Source organism: Mauremys reevesii, linkage group 2 (genome assembly GCF_016161935.1).
Source record: "Mauremys reevesii isolate NIE-2019 linkage group 2, ASM1616193v1, whole genome shotgun sequence".
NCBI classification, from domain to species: domain Eukaryota; kingdom Metazoa; phylum Chordata; order Testudines; family Geoemydidae; genus Mauremys; species Mauremys reevesii.
Window position 1 is genome coordinate 240,791,535 of NC_052624.1, and position 18,707 is coordinate 240,810,241.

An 18,707-nucleotide genomic window follows, 5' to 3' on the forward strand; every position below is an offset into this window, starting at 1 on the left:
GCGCCGACGGGATCCTCAGCTCCTCCTCGGTGGGCACCGGGGAGCTGGGTGGAGCCGGACTCGACGGGCCAGGCGGCGCCGGAGTCAACGGCGCGGTGCACTTAGCGTGCACTGCCTCAGCCTGCACCGTTTTCGTCGGAGGCGGCTGGGCTAACGGCTTTCGCTGCTGTTTCGCGGCGGCCGTCTTCGGCGCCTTGTGCTTCCTCCCCGGGGAGAGGGAGCGGTGCCGGGTCTTTGGTGCCGGCTCGGTGCCGGAGCGGCTCGGTGCAGCCGGAGCGCTGCTCGTCGAGGTGGTTTTCGGTGCCGCTGGAGCTGGCGCCGGAGGTTGGAGCGCAGACTCCATCAGTAAGTGCTTCAGCCTAGAGTCTCTCTCTCCTCGCACGAGGCTTAAAGGCTATGCAAATAGAGCACTTATCTGGCCGATGCGACTCTCCGAGGCAGCGGAGGCAAGAGTCGTGCGGGTCGCTAACCGGCATAGGCCGCTGGCAAGCCGCACAGGGCTTGAAACCCGGTGCTCCGGGCATAAGCCCGCACCGGGGCGGAAGAAGAGGGGTAAACCCTCTAATTCCGTAACTATTAACACTAAATATATATACAACTACAACAAGAACTCAACTCACTACTAATACTATCTACACTAGAACTATGGAGAAACACTAGGGTTGTGGAGGTAAGGGAGCACTCCACTGTTCCAACTGGCCGTCACGGGCGGGAAGAAGGAACTGAGGAGCGGACGGGCCGGCTGAGGTATATAAGGGGCGCCATGACGGCGCCACTCCAGGGGGCGCCAGCCGGCCCACCGGAGTTGCTAGGGTAAAAATGTTCCGGAGAGCCGTGCACGCGCGGCGCGCACACCTACATGGAATGCATAGGAGCAATCACTCGAAGAAGTCGTCCCCCATTCTGTATAATAATAATAATAATAATAAATACCTAGGTCTTATTTATGAAGATATAGGTCTTTGTCTGGTCATTCTTATTGTTTATCATCCCACACCAAGCAAATACATGAAGTTAGTGTTTTTGAAACTGTCATGGGTTGGATTTAAGTAAAAAAGATAAATATGTTAAAAATGAATGTATCTCCACATTTTCAACCTGGAAAGTTAGAAGCTGTACTATCCTCTAGGATTTTTTCCATATTTTGGCTACCAGAGTTTTTTAATTCAATTTCACTCATAATATTAAGGAGTTTAATATTCACTAAATCTCTTAAAAGGTGACAATTTTAATTTGTGTTTTCTCTTCAATGGTGTTGCTATCCCAAATAATAAGTTTAACATTTTGCTTTTTCCCCATATTAATTCTGTATCATAACCTTCCAAAGTTTAAATTTCTGATAATGGAAATGGTGGGATAAGACTCATTCACACCACACAGTAATTATGTGAATAAAACATAGTTGTGTTCCACAAACTGATATCCCAAATATGGTTGAAGGGTTCTACCACAATCACAAATAAAAGACATGAAAGAATGTGAGTAGCTTGCCTAGGTTCCTCTTCCTAAGTTCCATCTGATAATTCTATTTTTGCCATAGGTTTGTTATATTTTGATTTAATGATTTTTTTTTAAAGAATGACCACATCCAACCATTGTTGGGTTTTTAAACTGTTGCCAGAAGGAAACTTCACCCTGGTCATACGCCTTCCCAGTATCTAGCTTTCTTCTTCTTAACTCTTCAATTATGCTTATTATTCTACTAAAGTCTTCCATGTGACAAAGCCTCTTCCAAGCCAAATATACAAATTTAGGCCCTTTGATTCTAACAAAAACATTTGCATAGATGTATAACTTTAAGATATGAAAAATCTACTGAAGTTGATGAAAATACTCAAAGTTAAGCATTTGTGTTTTACAGGACTAGCCACAATTACTTTCTCAATCCTTAAAACTGCAGTGTTTATGAAAGTTTTATAATCCTGTTTTAACATGAGGCACATGATCTACAGGAGCCAAGCCTTCACTGAATCTTGATTTGGTTTGAAAGACAGTCAGCCTGTACCTAAATTAATCTGGAGATTTTTCTTTTTCAATTTTGTAGTTGAATACTTTCATAAGTAAAGGGGTCATCTGGGTCTAGAACACACAATATTTTGGTCAAAACCACCCACTCCAGGTGCTTTCCTCAAGTGAAGATGTTATATAGCTTTGGAGACTTCATTTCCCCCACTCCCAGCACAGCTCCAATTTGTGGTGCTGCTCTTAATGTACACAGGGAGGGACTTCTCTGTTTTTACCTCCATTCATACATGTGCTTTATGAAATTATTTTTTTGGCTTTTCAAAGGCTAATTCCTCATGTTCTTGTCTAGTACTTAAATGTCCATTTCCTTATTTTCAATTTTTATGTGAATATCCTATTATTAGATCCGTTGGTGTACATCTCCTTGAAGAGTTTTGAATTTTCACTTATACAATTTTTCTAATTTTTTTTTCTGTGAGAGAAAGGCTGTCAAGAATCTACTCCAGGGATCGGCAACCTTTGGCTGGCTGGTTTGTTTACTTGCCACGTCCGCAGGTTCAGCTGATCGTGGCTCCCACTGGCTGCAGTTTGCCGCTCCAGGTCAATGGGGGCTGCGGGAAGTGGCGTGGGGTGAGGGATGTGCTGGTGGGCCGCGTGCCAAAGGTTGCCGATCCCTAGTCTACTCTACTAGTTCATAGACCTAGCTATGAACTAAATTGTGTGGTGAGCAGCCTCTCCAACATCTTTCACTGGCAACATGGGATGGGTAAATCTAAAAGTATTCATTTAAGGAGACACTTCCAAAAACTTCACGGCTTATTTTCATTCTTCCACTGTTTGCACTGCACTTATTAGATGCTTAAAAAAAAAACATTTCTTCTGTTTCTTTGTTGACCACTGGTAAATATTGTTTGTACTTTTTATTAATAAAGGAAGGCATAAGCTAACATAGCAAATGATTACTGACTTTTGTTCAAGAGTTTTTATAAGGATATCAGCACATTTCTGTGAATAATTTGAGTTAAATTAGTTTCCCCTCTGATGGGAGAAGTTGGATTCCACAGCAGTAATAAAATATTTTACAGAGAATATTTAATAAAATAAAAATGCATTTAAGTAACACAGAAATACTTACTTGGTATTAATAATGTATGCTTGTTTGTTTTTCAATCATGTATTAGATTCTAAAACAGAAAATCAAAGGAGGTAGGCCTTACAATGTTATTTGCTGTTATGTGGATTTTACAATACACTGATAGCAAAAAAAAAGCAATGACAAACTATCAAATAATATTTCCCAGTTTATTTCTCTTATTGCATATAATATTCACATGACAATTTACTGTGCCTAATTTGTAGAGAGATGAAGAATAAAATGGCTAGTCATGTGATATAAATACAACATTTTGGCTCCTTAATTTTGACTGTTAGAAGTTCACAGAACAAGAATATTTCTATAAAATATGAATCAGATGCAGCACAGACTTGTCAAACTAAAACTGCAGTTAGGAATTATGACTGAGTTAACTATGCTCTTTACCTATTTCAAAGTACTGAGATGCTCTCAGTATCTCAGAACTTGCCTTACCCTTACAGAAGAGCTAGACCAGTGGTCCCCAATGGCGGCATTTTGGCAGCGATGCCGCTTGATGATGCTACTTCGGCGGCATTTCGACGGCAATGCCTCTTGATGACACTGCTTTTCGGTGGCATTTCGGCGGATGTTTGTCCACCGGCCATGGTCCTCGGTGGCTCGTCGTCTGGCGCCTGCCACCCGGAAAAGGTTGGGGACCACTGAGCTAGACCATGACCTATTAAAGATTTTACCTTTCTTGGGCAAAAGTTTATTTTTGACAATATTCATTTAATTGTCCTTGGGTAGCTCTGGGGTAACACCTAAGGGAAATGTTTTGATTTCTCTTATAAGAAAAGGCTTGCTTCAGGCAGCCTTCTGATTCTTCTTCTAGAAACATGCAGGGCTGGCTCCAGGCACCAGCTCAGCAAGCAGGTGCTTGGGGCGGCCAACAGAGAGGGGCAGCACGTCCCGCTCTTTGGCGGCGGGTCCCTCACTCCCTCTCAGAGCGAAGGACCTGCCTCCGAATTGCCGCCGAAGAATGAAGCGAAGTGCTGCAGATAGCGATCATGGCTTTTTTTTTTGGCTGCTTGGGGTGGCAAAAAACCTGGAGCCAACCCTGGTAACATGAGCCCCTTAATACAGCTACTGTTGTTCCTTTAGCTGTTGCTTTCTTGCCACTGTCTCTTCAGAATTCAATAACATTTTCACCACAGATAAAGAATATCTAAGTCCAGTATTTTAGGTATAAATGTAATAACGAAGAGGGCCTCAAGGCCAAAAGCAATCTTAAGCATATAAGTTTAAAAATTGACAAGCTTTCCATGGTTTCCAGTTGTTTCTCCACAAGCTTCAGGTTTACATTAGGCCCTCTGACAGCGATGACATTTTTCTCTCAAATTCCACTGTTTTCAATATTCACCATTCAGTTCAGTACTGCTGAAGTAACTGACTAATTATTTTAGGTTTGCTAGAAACTTTCTATTCATCTCCACCGTGGTCAGTAGATGCTTATCGGATTTAATATGTCGACTGAAATTTTAAAAGCGATGCTGTCAAGTCAAATCTTTTCTAAAATGTTTTTCTTCCCTCTGTTAAACACCATCTTCTATTCCCTCACGAATTTTGAGCAGTTCTAATCTGGCTTGGTGTCTGCTAACTTGCCCTAAGGGCTCTGGTCACTTGATTTTTCCTGCTTTGCTTTAATTGTGTACAGAAAGTTGTCAGTAGGTTCTTTTATAATGTGCTCAGAGCTATGATAGTCTTTAAAAATGACATCAAGTGGCAAGATTTGTACAGCTACTTTTTTCAATCCAGTGCTCTGTAATTATTAAAAGAGTGAAGCCTAACTTAAATATAGCTTAAATGGAGGCAAAAATAAAGATATGCCCAACATTTCTAGTTATTTCTAAAACCTCATGGAAAATGAAGCTCCTAAGAGTGGAATCTTCTAAAGCAACAACCAGTCCGTGGACGAGTGCTGGTCCCTGAGATCTCCCTGACAGAGTTTAGGAAGGCAGCAAGCCAGTCCCTGGTATCAAAAACATTGAGAAACACTGCACTAAAGTAGTGGCTCTCACAGCCGGTCTGCCACTTGTTCAGGGAAAGTCCCTGCCGGGCTGGGACGGTTTGTTTACCTGCCACGTCCACAGGTTTGGCCGATCGCACCTCCCACTGGCCGCAGTTCGCTGCTCCAGGCCAATGGGGGCTGTGGGAAGCGGCGCGGGCCGAGGGATGTGCTGGCCACCCTTCCTGCAGCCCCCATTGGCCTGGAGCAGCGAACTGCCAAACCTGCGGACGCAGCAGGTAAACAAACCGGCCCGGCAGGCGATTTCCCTGAACAAGCGTTGTACCGGCTTTGAGAACCACTGCACTAAAGGACACAGCACTCAGGCAAAAAGCTCAACTCAATACCTGGGAGAAGACAAAGGAGTATGAAGATGGAAGATCATTATGCTGACTGCAGTAGAAACAATGTTTATTTCTTCTGCAAGAATCCTCATTTGGAGCTTATTTGAAAAAAAAAAAAGATGTATAAAATTTCCAAGACATTCAGCAGCCTGGGAAGCATTTAGAGAGCTAGCATTGTACTGATTTAATTTTGATCAGAATAATATGTGTAAAGACTACTTAAAATGAGGCTTTAGACTGAATCTTTGATGTTTTACTATATTTCCAAAGATTCCAGCACTTACATTTCAGACTAAGACATTTTGCTCCATTTCTAGCTAAAATCATGAGCCCAATGCTGCTACCATAAGCTATTATGTGGATTTCCACTAGTACCAACAAATACTAAAATTTTAATTCTACAGTTGAATCAAAGATTAATAGCTCTATTCTGAATCCCTAATTCAACCTTACCTCCCAACAAAGACTTCAAAGGAACAGCATCTGTGTCACAAGCTTATCTTACCCACACAGAAAAGTTTTGGCTACATTCCTAGTGATATTTCTGAGAAGTGAGCCATGTTAAACAAGAACTACACTATTATTTAGTTAAAAGGTAGCCTACAGTTGAACAGATTATATAAAAATAGCCTATAGTGGAGATATTGGAAAGCCTTACATAAAATGCTTCTCACAAAGTTTTGATACTGTAAAGAAGTGCCAAGTCTGCATCTGAATGACCTCAGGACATTTGAATTCATAGAGCTTTACCTTTGACACTAGCATGAACCACAGCAGAGTGAGAAATAGAGTTGTAAGCTTCATAACCCAAGTAAGACACTGCTGAGAGTGCAAGCCCTCTTCTGAAAAGAGTTAATTTTCCAAACATCTAAAAAGAAAAATAAAATAAGTTTATAATCTGCTATAAGATTTGACAAAGCTGCTCTGCAGCTCTCTGGAGCAGCAATTACATTCCAATCTTATGTGTCCAAGAGGCTCTCAGAAGTTACAGAAACAGTTCTAAGGTTTCAACTTCAAGGTTTCATTTTTTTTACTGTGCAAACAGGAAACTGGGCTTTGGGAATTGACTCATTATTATACTTTGGAACATGAACCTATGAACTATTAACATGAATAATTACAAAACAAAAGTAACTATGTTTAATTGTGCGAAGAATACAAGACAAAACAATAAGCAAGAATACAGAAGTTGTTTGGTAAAATCTGAATTTAGAATATGCTCTGATGAGTAAGCAACTTAGAAAAAAAGTCAGAAAGTGTCATGTTTTAATTTCCTAATGATAAAGGCTGAGTCAAACTATGAGTTATTTTTCTCCTGCTTCAAGTGTAATTGGAAACTTTGCAGGTAGCCTAAACTTTTGCCTGAAACCCACAAATATAATTGACTTGGAAGGATCTCTTCATCTCTTAACGGATTTGATGCTCAAATGGTATTTAGACTGTCTTTGTTAATTTTGTCACTTTGCTAAATCAAATACCTGCTCATTACCAGACTTGTAATTGAGAATGTCATGGTTTACGTGTTTTAAGACATAAAACCCAGAAATACTGATTTAAGTGTTGAGAACTTGACATGCTATTTATGCTACAACAAGCATACACATCCAAGGCCTGGTATACACTAGTTAGGTCAACGCAAGGCATCTTACATTAACCTATGAAAGTGTCTACACCTAAATTTTGCTCCCACCAACATAACTGCCCCGCTATGCTGTCTTAATAACTCCACAAGCATCACAGAGTCCAGGTCGATGTAGTTAGGCCAATGCAGTGTCAGTGTAGACACTGTGTTGCTTATGTCAACTGTTACTGGATTTCAGGAGCTATCCCACAATGCCCCACACTGACAGTACAATCGATACAAGTGTTCCTGGTTAGGATGCTCACTGTTGATGCAAGGAACAAAGCGCAGACATACACAAGTGATGTAATTACTACGGCGGCTGTATGCCAATGTAAGTTAGGTTGACTTAATTTTGCAGTGTAGACATGGCCTAAGTCATGCAACCCTTAAAACATTATTACTTTTGTAGACCATAAACCCAGCTATTTTAAAAGCCAGAATATCATCCGTCACCAATAATTCTTATTTATTTCTTCATAGTAGGGTGACCAGATGTCCCGATTTTATAGGGACAGTCCCAATTTTTGGAGCTTTTTCCTACATAGGCACCTATTACCCCCCACCCCCTGTCCTGATTTTTCACACTTGCTGTCTGGTCACCCTATTTCATATTCCTTTCTACAAGGCTCATCAATTTAGCATTCAATGGCCACACGTGAAAAAATTAAACCTTAAACAGTGACAAGTAAGCAGATTATTTTCCCCAGTGGCCATGACACTAAAAGTAAAAGCTTCAATCAGTGGAAATGAGGGCATCAAGACGACAGTCACTGACGACCCATAGTGGACCAGGAACCAAGTGTAGTACAGCTCAGAAAAGACAAGCAATGTGTAACCTGTCTGGGACTGCCTGTGTGGACAGAAGGCATCTGACTTCTCTAGAAGTAGCTCACATCAGGCATTGCTTTAGCCATGAGCTCTACTGCTGTGTTTTGGGCTGATACTAGTAAGGGCAGCGTCTGGCCAGCAGGTGGGCCTGACATGTTGCAGCGCTATAGTTAGCAATGTTTGAGGAAGGGGATACCTGAGACAGGTTCATGTTTGTCTTCAGCCCTGTGGCTAACTAGGTTAGGTTGACCAGACAGCAAGTGTGAAAAACCAGGATGGAGAAGGGGGGGTAACTGGAGCCTATATAAGAAAGAGACCCAAAAATCAGGACTGTCTCTATAAAATCGGGACATCTGGTCACTCTAAACTAGGTCTTGACCTGCACTTTCTAGAACAGTGACTGAACAGGGATCCATAGCAGCTCGGCCCGGCCCCCTCCACCCAGACAGGGGGATGAAAGAGGGCCGAGGGCGCCAGCCCTGCGGACCGGAGGTTTACACCGGGAAGGGGCGTGGGGGGCTGCTGCAAGGGGCGGACCGGGGCGGTGGACAGGAGGCTTCGATCGCAGGGCGAAGGGCCCCTGAAAAAATCCCCGCTCCGGCAGGGACGGTCTCTCTCCGGCGGGCATGACAGGCTGGGGCAGCGGCCTGGCCTGTGACTGCCCCGGCGGAGAGGGGCAGGAAAGGGTCCCCAGAGCGCGTCTCCCACGCGGGGCTCAGTCACCGCCTCTCCCGCCTGCCCCTCACCTGCGCCTGCCGCCACCAGCCGCGCCTCACGCCTCCAGCTTCGGACAGGAGCCGCTTCCCCACCCAGGCGGCGCCTCGGCGCAAAGGCCTCAGGATAATAACCGCTGTCGCCATGATGCGCCACCCCGCGCTTAGCCCGACGCTTCTGCATCCTGGGGAACCTAGGAAGAGCGTCCGGCCGGAAGCGGTCCCTCTGCAACCATGTCCGGGGCCATACGGGGCCGGGGCTCCTCTGGGGACAGGCTGCGGTCAGCGACCGGAAGTGTCCGAGGGGGACACATGACCTCGCTCTTTCCGTTCCGCCCGCTGAGTTCTCTGCTCTTCCCCCCATTCCTTAGACTAGAGGGAAGTGTTGGGGGCGGGGCTAAAGCAGGGACTCTGAGGGCGGGGGGGGGAATTGGGATCACGTGGCCTCGGCCGCCCCTGGACGAAACGAACATCCCGGTTCGAGAATTTCACGGCTGTCTGCGGGGGCGTGTCTCGCGCATGCGCCGTTGCGCCCATTTGGGGGCGGAGCGTAGGGTGGGGAGGCCGTGGGGGGCCGTGTTATTGCTCCGCTTTCTGGCTCCAGCTGCTTCCTTTCTTCGTCCCGGGCTTGGACCCTCAGCGCCGACAGGTGAGTGAGGCCGCGGCCTGCGGGGCCTCGCCGGGTGGGTGGCGGTGAGTGAGGCTAGGGCCGGGGGGCGCTGGGGTCCGGCCATGGGGCGGGAGCGCTGGCAGGGGCATGGCGGAGCGGGGCGCTGGGGGGCGGGGCCAGAGCGGGCGGTTGCCTGGAGCGGCTGGGGGGGGGGGGAGGGGAGCGGAGGAGGCAGTTAAGTGGGCGGGGCAGGTGGAGAGTGGGGACGCAGGTGGGGTTAAGGGAGGGGCGGGGCCGGGCCTGCCCATTGCAAACCCCTTTGCAGGGTCGGGATCTGTTTGTGTAAATAACGGAGTTAACTCCCTGCTTACATTGCCTGGAGGGTCCTCCCCCCAATCTCCCACGTCATAGGCCGAGCCTTTGCGCGCTGTACCTCCTCCTGCAGAGGAGGGGCTGTCTGCCTGGCTTTGGACAGAGTGCGCAGGGTGCATGCTACTGCAGTTTAAAATATTTCCCAGAAGTTGCTGCTTTAAGTCTTTTCACATCCCTGGTCGGTAAATGCGGTTGCTATTTCACACTTAGGGAAACTGAGGCACGGAAGTTAAGTGATTTGCAGACAGTCATCACATGACTTACAGTAAGTGAGTTGCAGAGCCAAAAGTAAAGCCTAGGAGTGATGGCTTCATTTGTGTGTTGTAACCACTACCTCATGTTCCAGTTAAAAGAACAATCCAGATTAGCGCAGTGGTTTTCAACCATTAGTCATTTGTGGACCCCTAAAAATTTTCAAATGGAGGTGAGGACCCCTTTGGACATTTTACACATAGTCTGCAGACCCCAGCTTGAAAATCATTATTCTCTGGTAATGACTGTCTTTTGCAGACCCCTTCAACATAGTCTGTGGACTTTGTGGGATTTGTGGATCACAGTTTGAAAACCACTGGATTAGTTTACCATCTTGTATTGTAAAATATAGAGTAAGGTTTTTGATCAGCTTTCTGTTTTAAGGGACATTCCTCCAATGTGAAGCTGTGAGGGACTAACTGGAGGCAACTGATGTTATCCTTGTTCCTTGGGTAGTTGCTTAAAACAGGTTTCATTTACTTACGTTATAAGTATTAGCCAATGTAAAAATGTAACACTATCCCTCTGTGTTCTTCCAAAACTGTCGCTGTAGAGCTGGTTGAAGGACAAACTACCTCGTGATAACTTCCATGAAAAATGGTATCCCTTTTAGCCAGGAAAACCCCCCTCAAGGTTTTATTGTTTTTAGACCAACTCCACATCTTGGTGCTGTTGAAGGCAGAACTCAGTTGTCTTTAGGTTTCCAACAGAGGGCATAGGAAAAAGCTGGATATTTGTAATGCCAACCGATTTTTGTTCTTAGACTTCAAAATCATCCCATCTAAACTCATCAAATATAGTCAGTAACAATGATCTGGAAAAATCTAGATGCCAAAATTCCTAAAACATGATCAAAACTCATTCAGCAGCTTGCTCTTCAAGCTTCAATTCTGAATCTATAATTTGTACCAGCTGCAAAGACAGTTAAGGTCAAAATTTTCAGAGCATCCATTGACTTCTCAAAGTTGAGTCTTAGAGTAGCTGATGCTCCACCCGAAAAATTTAGATCCGGACTTAGCTTGGCACAAAAATCTTTCAAAACTCAGATCTGTGGCTCTAAGTAGCTTCTGATGATGATGGATTCAGCATTTTGAGGGCATGTGTCAGGACACAAGGGGATTCCCAGCTTTCTCTGAGGACAGGCACTGGCTACATTTGTCAGTAGGTAAGTAGTTACGGGGTGGTGTCCAAAAATTTGGCTAGATTTAGTTGAAACAAGTTGAGTTTTTAGACTTCCAGCAGACTTGGGCTAAATCTGACACTGGCTCAGTACTTTGTCAACTAATGGACATTTTAATAAAACAGAATATCATGTTCTTATCTTACTGTTCAGAACAAAAATTGCTAAAAGTGACAAGTTTTTGGAGAATGAAAATGTAATCTTTCTAGTATTACTGTTGAAATTGCCTGAACTTTGTTTTGATTCAGGTTTTTTTAAAGGTAAAATTACATAAATCACACTGGTTTTGATGCACTCTATTTCAGCTGAATAGAAAAATACTTGTAATGTAGCTGTCTAGGTTGAATTGTAATCATAGGCAAGCAACAGACTTCTAGAAGTAATGTAGCATATGGCGTGGTCTTAATAATACAGCCTTGGTATACATGTCACTTCATGTTACACTGTTTACGGATCCCCAAATTTTTTGATTGTAGAATCATTATGAAAGAAGTTCAGCTCTCCTTGAATCCTCAGTTAATCTGCCCCCAGGTAAACCATTTTCATACAACAGAACCTTGGAGCAACTGGATGTGTGCATTCATGTGCTGCCTAATTGTGTCTGTCATTAATTCTGGGCAAATTGGCCAGCTGTTCCTATGAAGAGTGGCATTAGTAATGCTTGAAGCAATGTATTTGAGGATGCCCATAAATCTTGGAGATGATGGAGACGTAGATATGTTGGCTGGTGGGTCTATCTACATAGTAAGATAAGTGTTATGACTAAGGCTACAATTTAATCATGAATATTTTTCGTAAAAGTCATGGACAGATCACAGGCAAAAAACCCCAAAAAATCACAGTCCCATAACCTGTCCATGACTTTTATGAAAAATACTCATGATTAAATTGTAGCCTCAGATTTTTTTATTTAAATTAAATGCAGTTTATTTTTCAAAAATAAATAAACCTATTTGAAATTGACAACCTATGTTAAGACTTGCACTTGTATTAAGGGCTTAAATTCTGCCGGAGCTGTCCAGAGCAGAGCTCTGGTAAATATTTTCAACCCCTCTAGAGTTTTTATAGGTTGTTGCAGGGCTGGGAGAGTGTTCTGGGAAATACTCTGAGAATTTAAGCCCTGTTTATAATCTAATGAAAACATTTAAATTAAACTCAAAAAGTATTTAGTATATGTTTGCTGCCATGTTTTAAAGAAAGTTAAATCTCTGATCTGGTGGTAGTCATCTGGAACCAAAATTTGTTGAAGTGCTAAGTCAGCTTTTGATAGCAGTAGCCTCTACTTCAGGTGCAGTTGGAATTTTTTTTTAGTTGAGTTTATTAAACTTGTTCAGTTCAATGAGAAATTCAGACTTAAATTCGGAGTTAGAAAAAGCAGGAAAGCTTGTTTTCCTTTTCCAGTCTATGAATAAAAATCAAGTTTGAGAGGATCAGATTTAGAAGTTCTGATATCTTGAAAGACAGTTCCCAGAAACAATCAGTTCAGTTAATCAACTGCAGATAATACTTCTCTTGTTTTAATATTTCCATTAGTTTTAAATGGAAAACATGTTCTGATGAGCTTTTTAATGAATGTTTTCTTATGTTTCCAGAACATTTAAGGTGGTTGTATTTAATTTTTAAAAGTTTGTGTTTGCTGTTTTTGCCCATTTTTAATTGAATTTGATTTTCCATCCAAGCAGTTAGATACATTTTTACTTGCGATTTGAGTCAATTATAACTTTCTTATTAAATAAGAAAAATCATTCAACATTTTTAACATAATGTAAAAATTAAGAATCATAGTTTGTGTAAATTGAGCTATATAATTACTTAAATAAGCATATAAGTACTTTACTTTTTGTTTTTAAAATTACTTTCCTAAACAAATTGTCACCAATTGGTATAAGAGACTATGTACAGCAATCAGGTGTCTTGGTTTAGTAATTTATATAGTGACAATAGCTCTTGGTGCTTTATGAACAAAGATGATCCTTGCCCCCAAAATCTTACGTAGACAGATATCAAAGATGACACAAGAAAAATGTAATATGAGTAGTTCAGGTTTGTTACACATTTTGTTAGTCCCAGGCTTTTTATGACAGTTTGCTATATAACTGGATTTTTAATTGAGGAGATAGGAGGATTGCTAAAAGAAGCAAATTTTTAGAAAGTATTTGAAGGAGAGCAAGGAAGCATTGTGCATTGGCAGAGAGAGGGGAAGGGGTACAGGAAAAGGCACAGATGCAAGTGAAAGACTAAATTTATTCAGATTTTCATTGATTGGTAAAATAAGTGAATATTATGCTTATTTGACAATTTAGTAATCGTTAAGTTATTGTATGCATTAGAACTAAACCATATAAGCCCATTATGAACATAGTTAGAAAAATGTTGTTTAAATTGTTGAAAACAAAATTACCTTTGTAAGTTGGGTCAGCATAGGTAGATCAAATGACAGTTAATACATTTCATCATAAAGAATCCAAAAGCACTGTATAAATGGAGGGTCTGATTCCGTGCCATTTTAAGACTGTTGCAGGGATCACTGAATATCTCTTAGGATTAGACCCTGTGTATGGATGGTTAAAACTTACCATTGATCTGGAGCCATTGCTATGGTGCACTGTAGTAGCCATTCTGCACCAGCAACACTCCACAAAATATATATCTTTAGAAGTGAATGTGGGATTTTTCTCTAAATAAAACTAAAATTGCAGCTTTAGATAGGTGGAATGTCTTCCATGTTAGAATTTGGTGGTTATTCCTTTATTTCCCCTGGCTTGTGGAAAGTTCTCCTAACAAGTTAAATGCTGCCGCTCTAACTTGCATTTAAAGATGCTCTGTTTTTGTATAGTAGCTGGTTAGAGCTACTGTGGAAGAGCAAAACATCCTTTGGATGTCTGTTCTCCAGTGAAAGCCAGGGTTTTCTTCACTAAATAGGTATTACTCAGAACTACTGCTTCATTATGTAATAGTTTCCATTAAATAAAAAATAGCTATGTTGATAAAATGTTAGTGTTGAGACTCTTATCACACAGCTGAGAGGAGAAGCACAACTGCAAATCTGTCTGTGAATTTGTTGCATCTCTTTTATAGTATCCAGTCTTTGACTGTAAGTGATTAATTTCTTTATGGTTTTTTTTCTAGTCTGGCTTGTGAGAAACAGACCTTTGATTTTTCTTGATTGTGGGTGTAGTCAAAATTATCTCATAAACCTTGTTTACATGATGTCATCACTAAAGCTACGTTTTGGTCACAGGTATTTTTAGTAAAAGTCATGGACAAGTCACAGGCAGTAAACAAAAATTCACAGTCCGTGACCTGTCCATGACTTGTACTATATACCCCTGATTAAATTTGGGGTGGGGGGGGAGGTGCCATGGGTGCTTGGGGAGGGAGAGGAGGCAGTAGCGTGTGGCCTGGGACCCCTGCTGGTTTCTGGGGGAGAGTGAGGGATTGGTGGAGCTGGCAGGCTCCCTACCCGGTTTCCCCTCTCTGTGCGCTGCCTTATCCCTGAGTGCTGGCTCTGCAGTTCCTATTAGCCGGGAACCATGGCCAATAGGAGCTGCTGGGGCAGTGCCTGAAGGTGGAGGCAGTGCGCAGATCCCCCTAGCTGCATCTCTGTCTAGGAGCCCCCCTGAGGTAAGCGCTGCCCAAAACTCTCACCCCCTCCCTCATCCCAGCGCTTAGCTCCCCACCCAAACTCCTGCTGCTGTTGCGGGAGAAGGGCACAGTGGACCAAGACTGCTCCAGCAGGGACCAGTGCTGCTGGCCCCGGGGCTGCCTGAGCTGCCCAGGAGGCCTCCAGGCCAGCTGCACCGGTCACTTCAGAAGTCATGTAAGTCCCGCAAAGTCACCGAATCCGTGACTTCTGTGACAGACTCACAGCCTTAGTCATCACCAGTGTCCCAACATAAGAGCAGAGTTTAGTAGGCAGTCACCATGAAACCACATTACAAACACCACACCTTGTAGGAGAAGTCTCCTTATTGGAAGCCCTCTTGATTAAGAACTCTTTGGGCTAGGCTCCAGACAGAATTGCTTCACTAGCTTTTTTCTTAGGGTATTGAAGTTATCTTTTCTCTCTAGGATGGTCTGTTAAATTCCCAGACATAAGATGAAGTCTGAAATCAAATTAAAGTCCAGATTATTAAAAAGAAAAGTTAACTTGTATTAACATAATAGAAACTGTATCGCTAACATATCTAGTCTGAAATTATAAGACTTGGTGTAAATTTGCCTTATTTTTAGTCGCAATACCTTTTTTATTCATTGTTACTAAAAAAATTCATTTTTTTACATTTCTAAAAAGCATTTTCTTCTGTCTCTTTTGATTAGCTGTTTTGTCATTGTCAGGTCCCTCTCCCTTCAGCTGTTTCTCTTTGCAGTCCTAACTTACTTTTTGGGTGCCCCTGTGCCTGACATCATACCACACTCCTTCACATGTACCCCAAAGTGGTATTTCTCAGAGTCTGTTCCCAAATTCATTCCAGATTAGTTTGTCCTTCTGTCTGTTCAACCTTTTTTTTTTTTATCCAAGTAGTTCTTTGAATTTGCAATCCCTTCATTTTCCACATGCCTTTCTATTATCTGAGGAGAGACAGGGAGTTCTATGAGGATGCCTCTTGACTCCATTGTAATGTTTGCTGTCCATGTTGAAAAGATGTTAGCTTTGTGACATGGACTGTCGTCTATTTCTCTTGAGTTTCAAAAAATGAGCTCATACAATAGATCCACACCATCAAATGTGATTGACAGATTGTACCCCATGTTCACCATTTTTACAAGACTATGATAAATAGCTCCGGGCTCTGCTCCAAAGCCCTGCAATAAATGATGATATGTCCCCCACCTTGTCTGCCTAATATCCTAGGGCTGACACGTCTACATCTATATTGCTTACTGAACAAATCCAGTATGCTATATTCACTGAACTAAAGCTCAACTAATTTCTTCCAATTTAGCAAAGTGCATATTTTTCTGACTACATGGAATGTTAAGCTCCAAACTTGTTGAGTTATCTAAGTGCAAATAGTATTGCCTTTCTTTCTTCTGTCAGAGAAAGCCTTTATCCAGAAATGACTGCCATAAGCTTTACCAAAGAGATTCCTTTGGTTTAAAAATAAACATGGAGATTTTTAGCTCAAAGTAAAAAAAATTTTCCACAGAAAGTTGGGTAATTGAAAATAAGATTTTGATTTTGAGTATCTCAAAAATCATTAAAGTGCTGCTGTCATGGGGCTGTAATACAAGTGAATTCTTCCTGTATTAAACTATTCATTTATTTTGACTAAATGTAGTTAAGGACATTGAGGTCAATTGTAATTAGGACAAAATACAACATGGTTTTACAAAAGGTAGGTCATGCCAAACCAACCTGATCTTCTTTGAGAGGGTAACAGATTTTTTAGACAAAGGAAACGCAGTAGATCTAATGTACCTCGATTTCAGTAAGGCATTTGATACAGTTCCACATGGGGAATTATTAGTTAAATTGAGAAAGATGGGGATCAATATGAAAATTGAAAGGTGGATAAGGAACTGGTTAAAGGGGAGACTACAGTGGGTCATACTGAAAAGTGAACTGTCAGGCTGGAGGGAGGTTACTAGTGGAGTTCCTCAGGGATAGGTTTTGGGACCAATCTGATTTAATCTTTTTATTACTGACCCTGGCACAAAAAGTGGGAGTACTAATAACGTTTGCAGATGAGACAAAGCTCGGGGGGTATTGCCAATACAGAGAAGGACTGGGATATCCTACAGGAAGATCTGGATGACCTTGTTAACTGGAGTAATAGTAATAGGATAAAATTTAATAGTGAAAAGTACAAGGTCATGCATTTAGGGATTAATAACAAGAATTTTTGTTATAAGCTGTAAAAGCAGCAAAGAGTCCTGTGGCACCTTATAGACTAACAGATGTATTGGAGCATGAGCTTTCCTGGGTGAATACCCACTTTGTCACATGCATCCGATGAAGTGGGTATTCACCCACGAAAGCTCATGCTCCAATAAGTTTGTTAGTCTATAAGGTGCCACGGGACTCTTTCCTGCTTTTACAGATCCAGGATACTTGTTATAAGCTGCGGACTCATCAGTTGGAAGTAACAGAGGAGGAGAAGGACCTCGAAGTACTGGTTGATCACAGGATGGCTATGAGCCGCGAATGTGATGTGGCCATGGAAAAAAGCTAATGCGGTCTTGGGATGCATCAGGCGAGGTATTTCCAGTAGAGATAAGGAGGTGTTAGTACCGTTATAGAAGGCACTGGTGAGACCTCATCTGGAATACTGCGTGCAGTTCTGGTCTCCCATGTTTTAAGAAGAATGAATTCAAACTGGAACAGGTACAGAGAAGGGCTATTAGGATGATCCAAGGAATGGAAAACCTGTCTTATGAAAGGAGACTCAGAGCACGGCTTGTTTAGCCTAACCAAAACAAGGCAGAGGGGAGATATGATTGCTCTCTATAAATATATCAGAGGGATAAATATCAGGGAGGGAGAGGAATTATTTAAGCTCAGTACTAATGTGGACACAAAAACAAATGGATATAAACTTGGCATCATGAAGTTTAGACTTGAAATTAGACAAACGTTTCTAACCATCAGAGCAGTGAAGTTCTGGAACAGCCTTCCAATGGGAGCAGTGGGGGCAAAAGACACATCTGGCTTCAAGACTAAGCTTGATAAGTTTATGGAGGGGATGGTATGATGGGATAGCTTAATTTTGGCAATTAATTGATCTTTGACTATTAGTGGTAAATATGCCCCATGGCCTGTGATGGAATGGTAGTAACTCAGATCCCACCCCATCTACAGAGAATTCTTTCCTGGGTGTCTGGCTGGTGAGTCTCGCCCACATGCTCAGGGTTTAGCTGATTGCCATATTTGGGGTCGGGAAGGAATTTTCCTCCAGGGCAGATTGGCAGAGGCCCTGGGGGGTTTTCACCTTCCTCTGCAGTATGGGGCAAGGGTCACTTGCTGGAGGATTCTCTGCAACTTGAAGTCATTAAACCATGATTTGAGGACTTCAGTAGCTCAGACATGGGTTAGGTGTTTATTACAGGAGTGGGTGTGTGAGATTCTGTGGCCTGCGTTGTGCAGGAGGTCAGACTAGACTATCATAATGGTCCCTTCTGACCTTAAAGTCTATGAGTCCTGGAGCTGAATTTGGGAACTTTGGTTAGGTAGATGTATAGAAATCATTATTATTGGTTTTGGTTTCTTTTTCAAATTTTAATGCAAAGATACCACTACTATGACTCTGATTTTTCACTGATAAGCACATACGTAGACCTCTGAAATCAGTCCCCAGAGAACTGACTTTTAAGAATTGGAGTTCGTAGAGTTAGATTCAGTCACGCCATGCTAATAAACTGAAAAGGAGTTTGGTGCGCGAAGTATTAATTAGGCTAGAACATGTGAGCACTTGTATTTCATTCCTGCATGGCAGATAAAAGCAAGTTCTAACTAGAAAATATCCTCCTTTCTTCCACTTTGCATTAATCATACAGCCAGCTACTGACTGTAGAAGTTACAGTAAAAATGTTATACACGTAAAAAAAGGCATGGCTATGGCATTCGTCATTGCTTAATTTTAAATATTTTTCTAAAGTAATTGACACTAAAAGATATTCTGGTAAAATGTAGATGGATATTATTTAAACAGTATTCAGATAAGCAAAACTATGTTTAA

The 18,707-nt window shown here is 42.2% G+C and overlaps 2 protein-coding genes across 4 annotated transcripts in view; one reads left to right on the plus strand and one right to left on the minus strand.

Moving 5' to 3' along the window:
* Positions 1-8,963, minus strand: part of RMDN1 (regulator of microtubule dynamics 1) — a 34,564-nt gene extending 25,601 nt beyond the window's left edge. Inside the window, exons 1-2 of one of the 2 annotated variants that reach the window (XM_039522452.1) lie at positions 8,648-8,963; positions 6,200-6,317 (exon numbers count right to left, since the gene is read on the minus strand). In XM_039522452.1, the coding sequence (XP_039378386.1) occupies positions 6,200-6,317; positions 8,648-8,761 (232 nt within the window). In that variant the 5' untranslated portion in view covers positions 8,762-8,963. The remainder of the gene's footprint in view (positions 1-6,199; positions 6,318-8,647) is intronic. The other variant, XM_039522451.1, reaches the window with a different exon arrangement.
* Positions 8,964-9,127: 164 nt separating this feature from the next.
* CPNE3 (copine 3) overlaps positions 9,128-18,707 on the plus strand; it is a 67,371-nt gene continuing 57,791 nt past the window's right edge. Inside the window, exons 1-2 of one of the 2 annotated variants that reach the window (XM_039522449.1) lie at positions 9,150-9,263; positions 9,807-9,861. The gene's annotated coding sequence lies outside the window, so the exon portion shown is untranslated. Of the gene's footprint in view, positions 9,264-9,806; positions 9,862-18,707 lie in introns of both variants that reach the window. The other variant, XM_039522448.1, reaches the window with a different exon arrangement.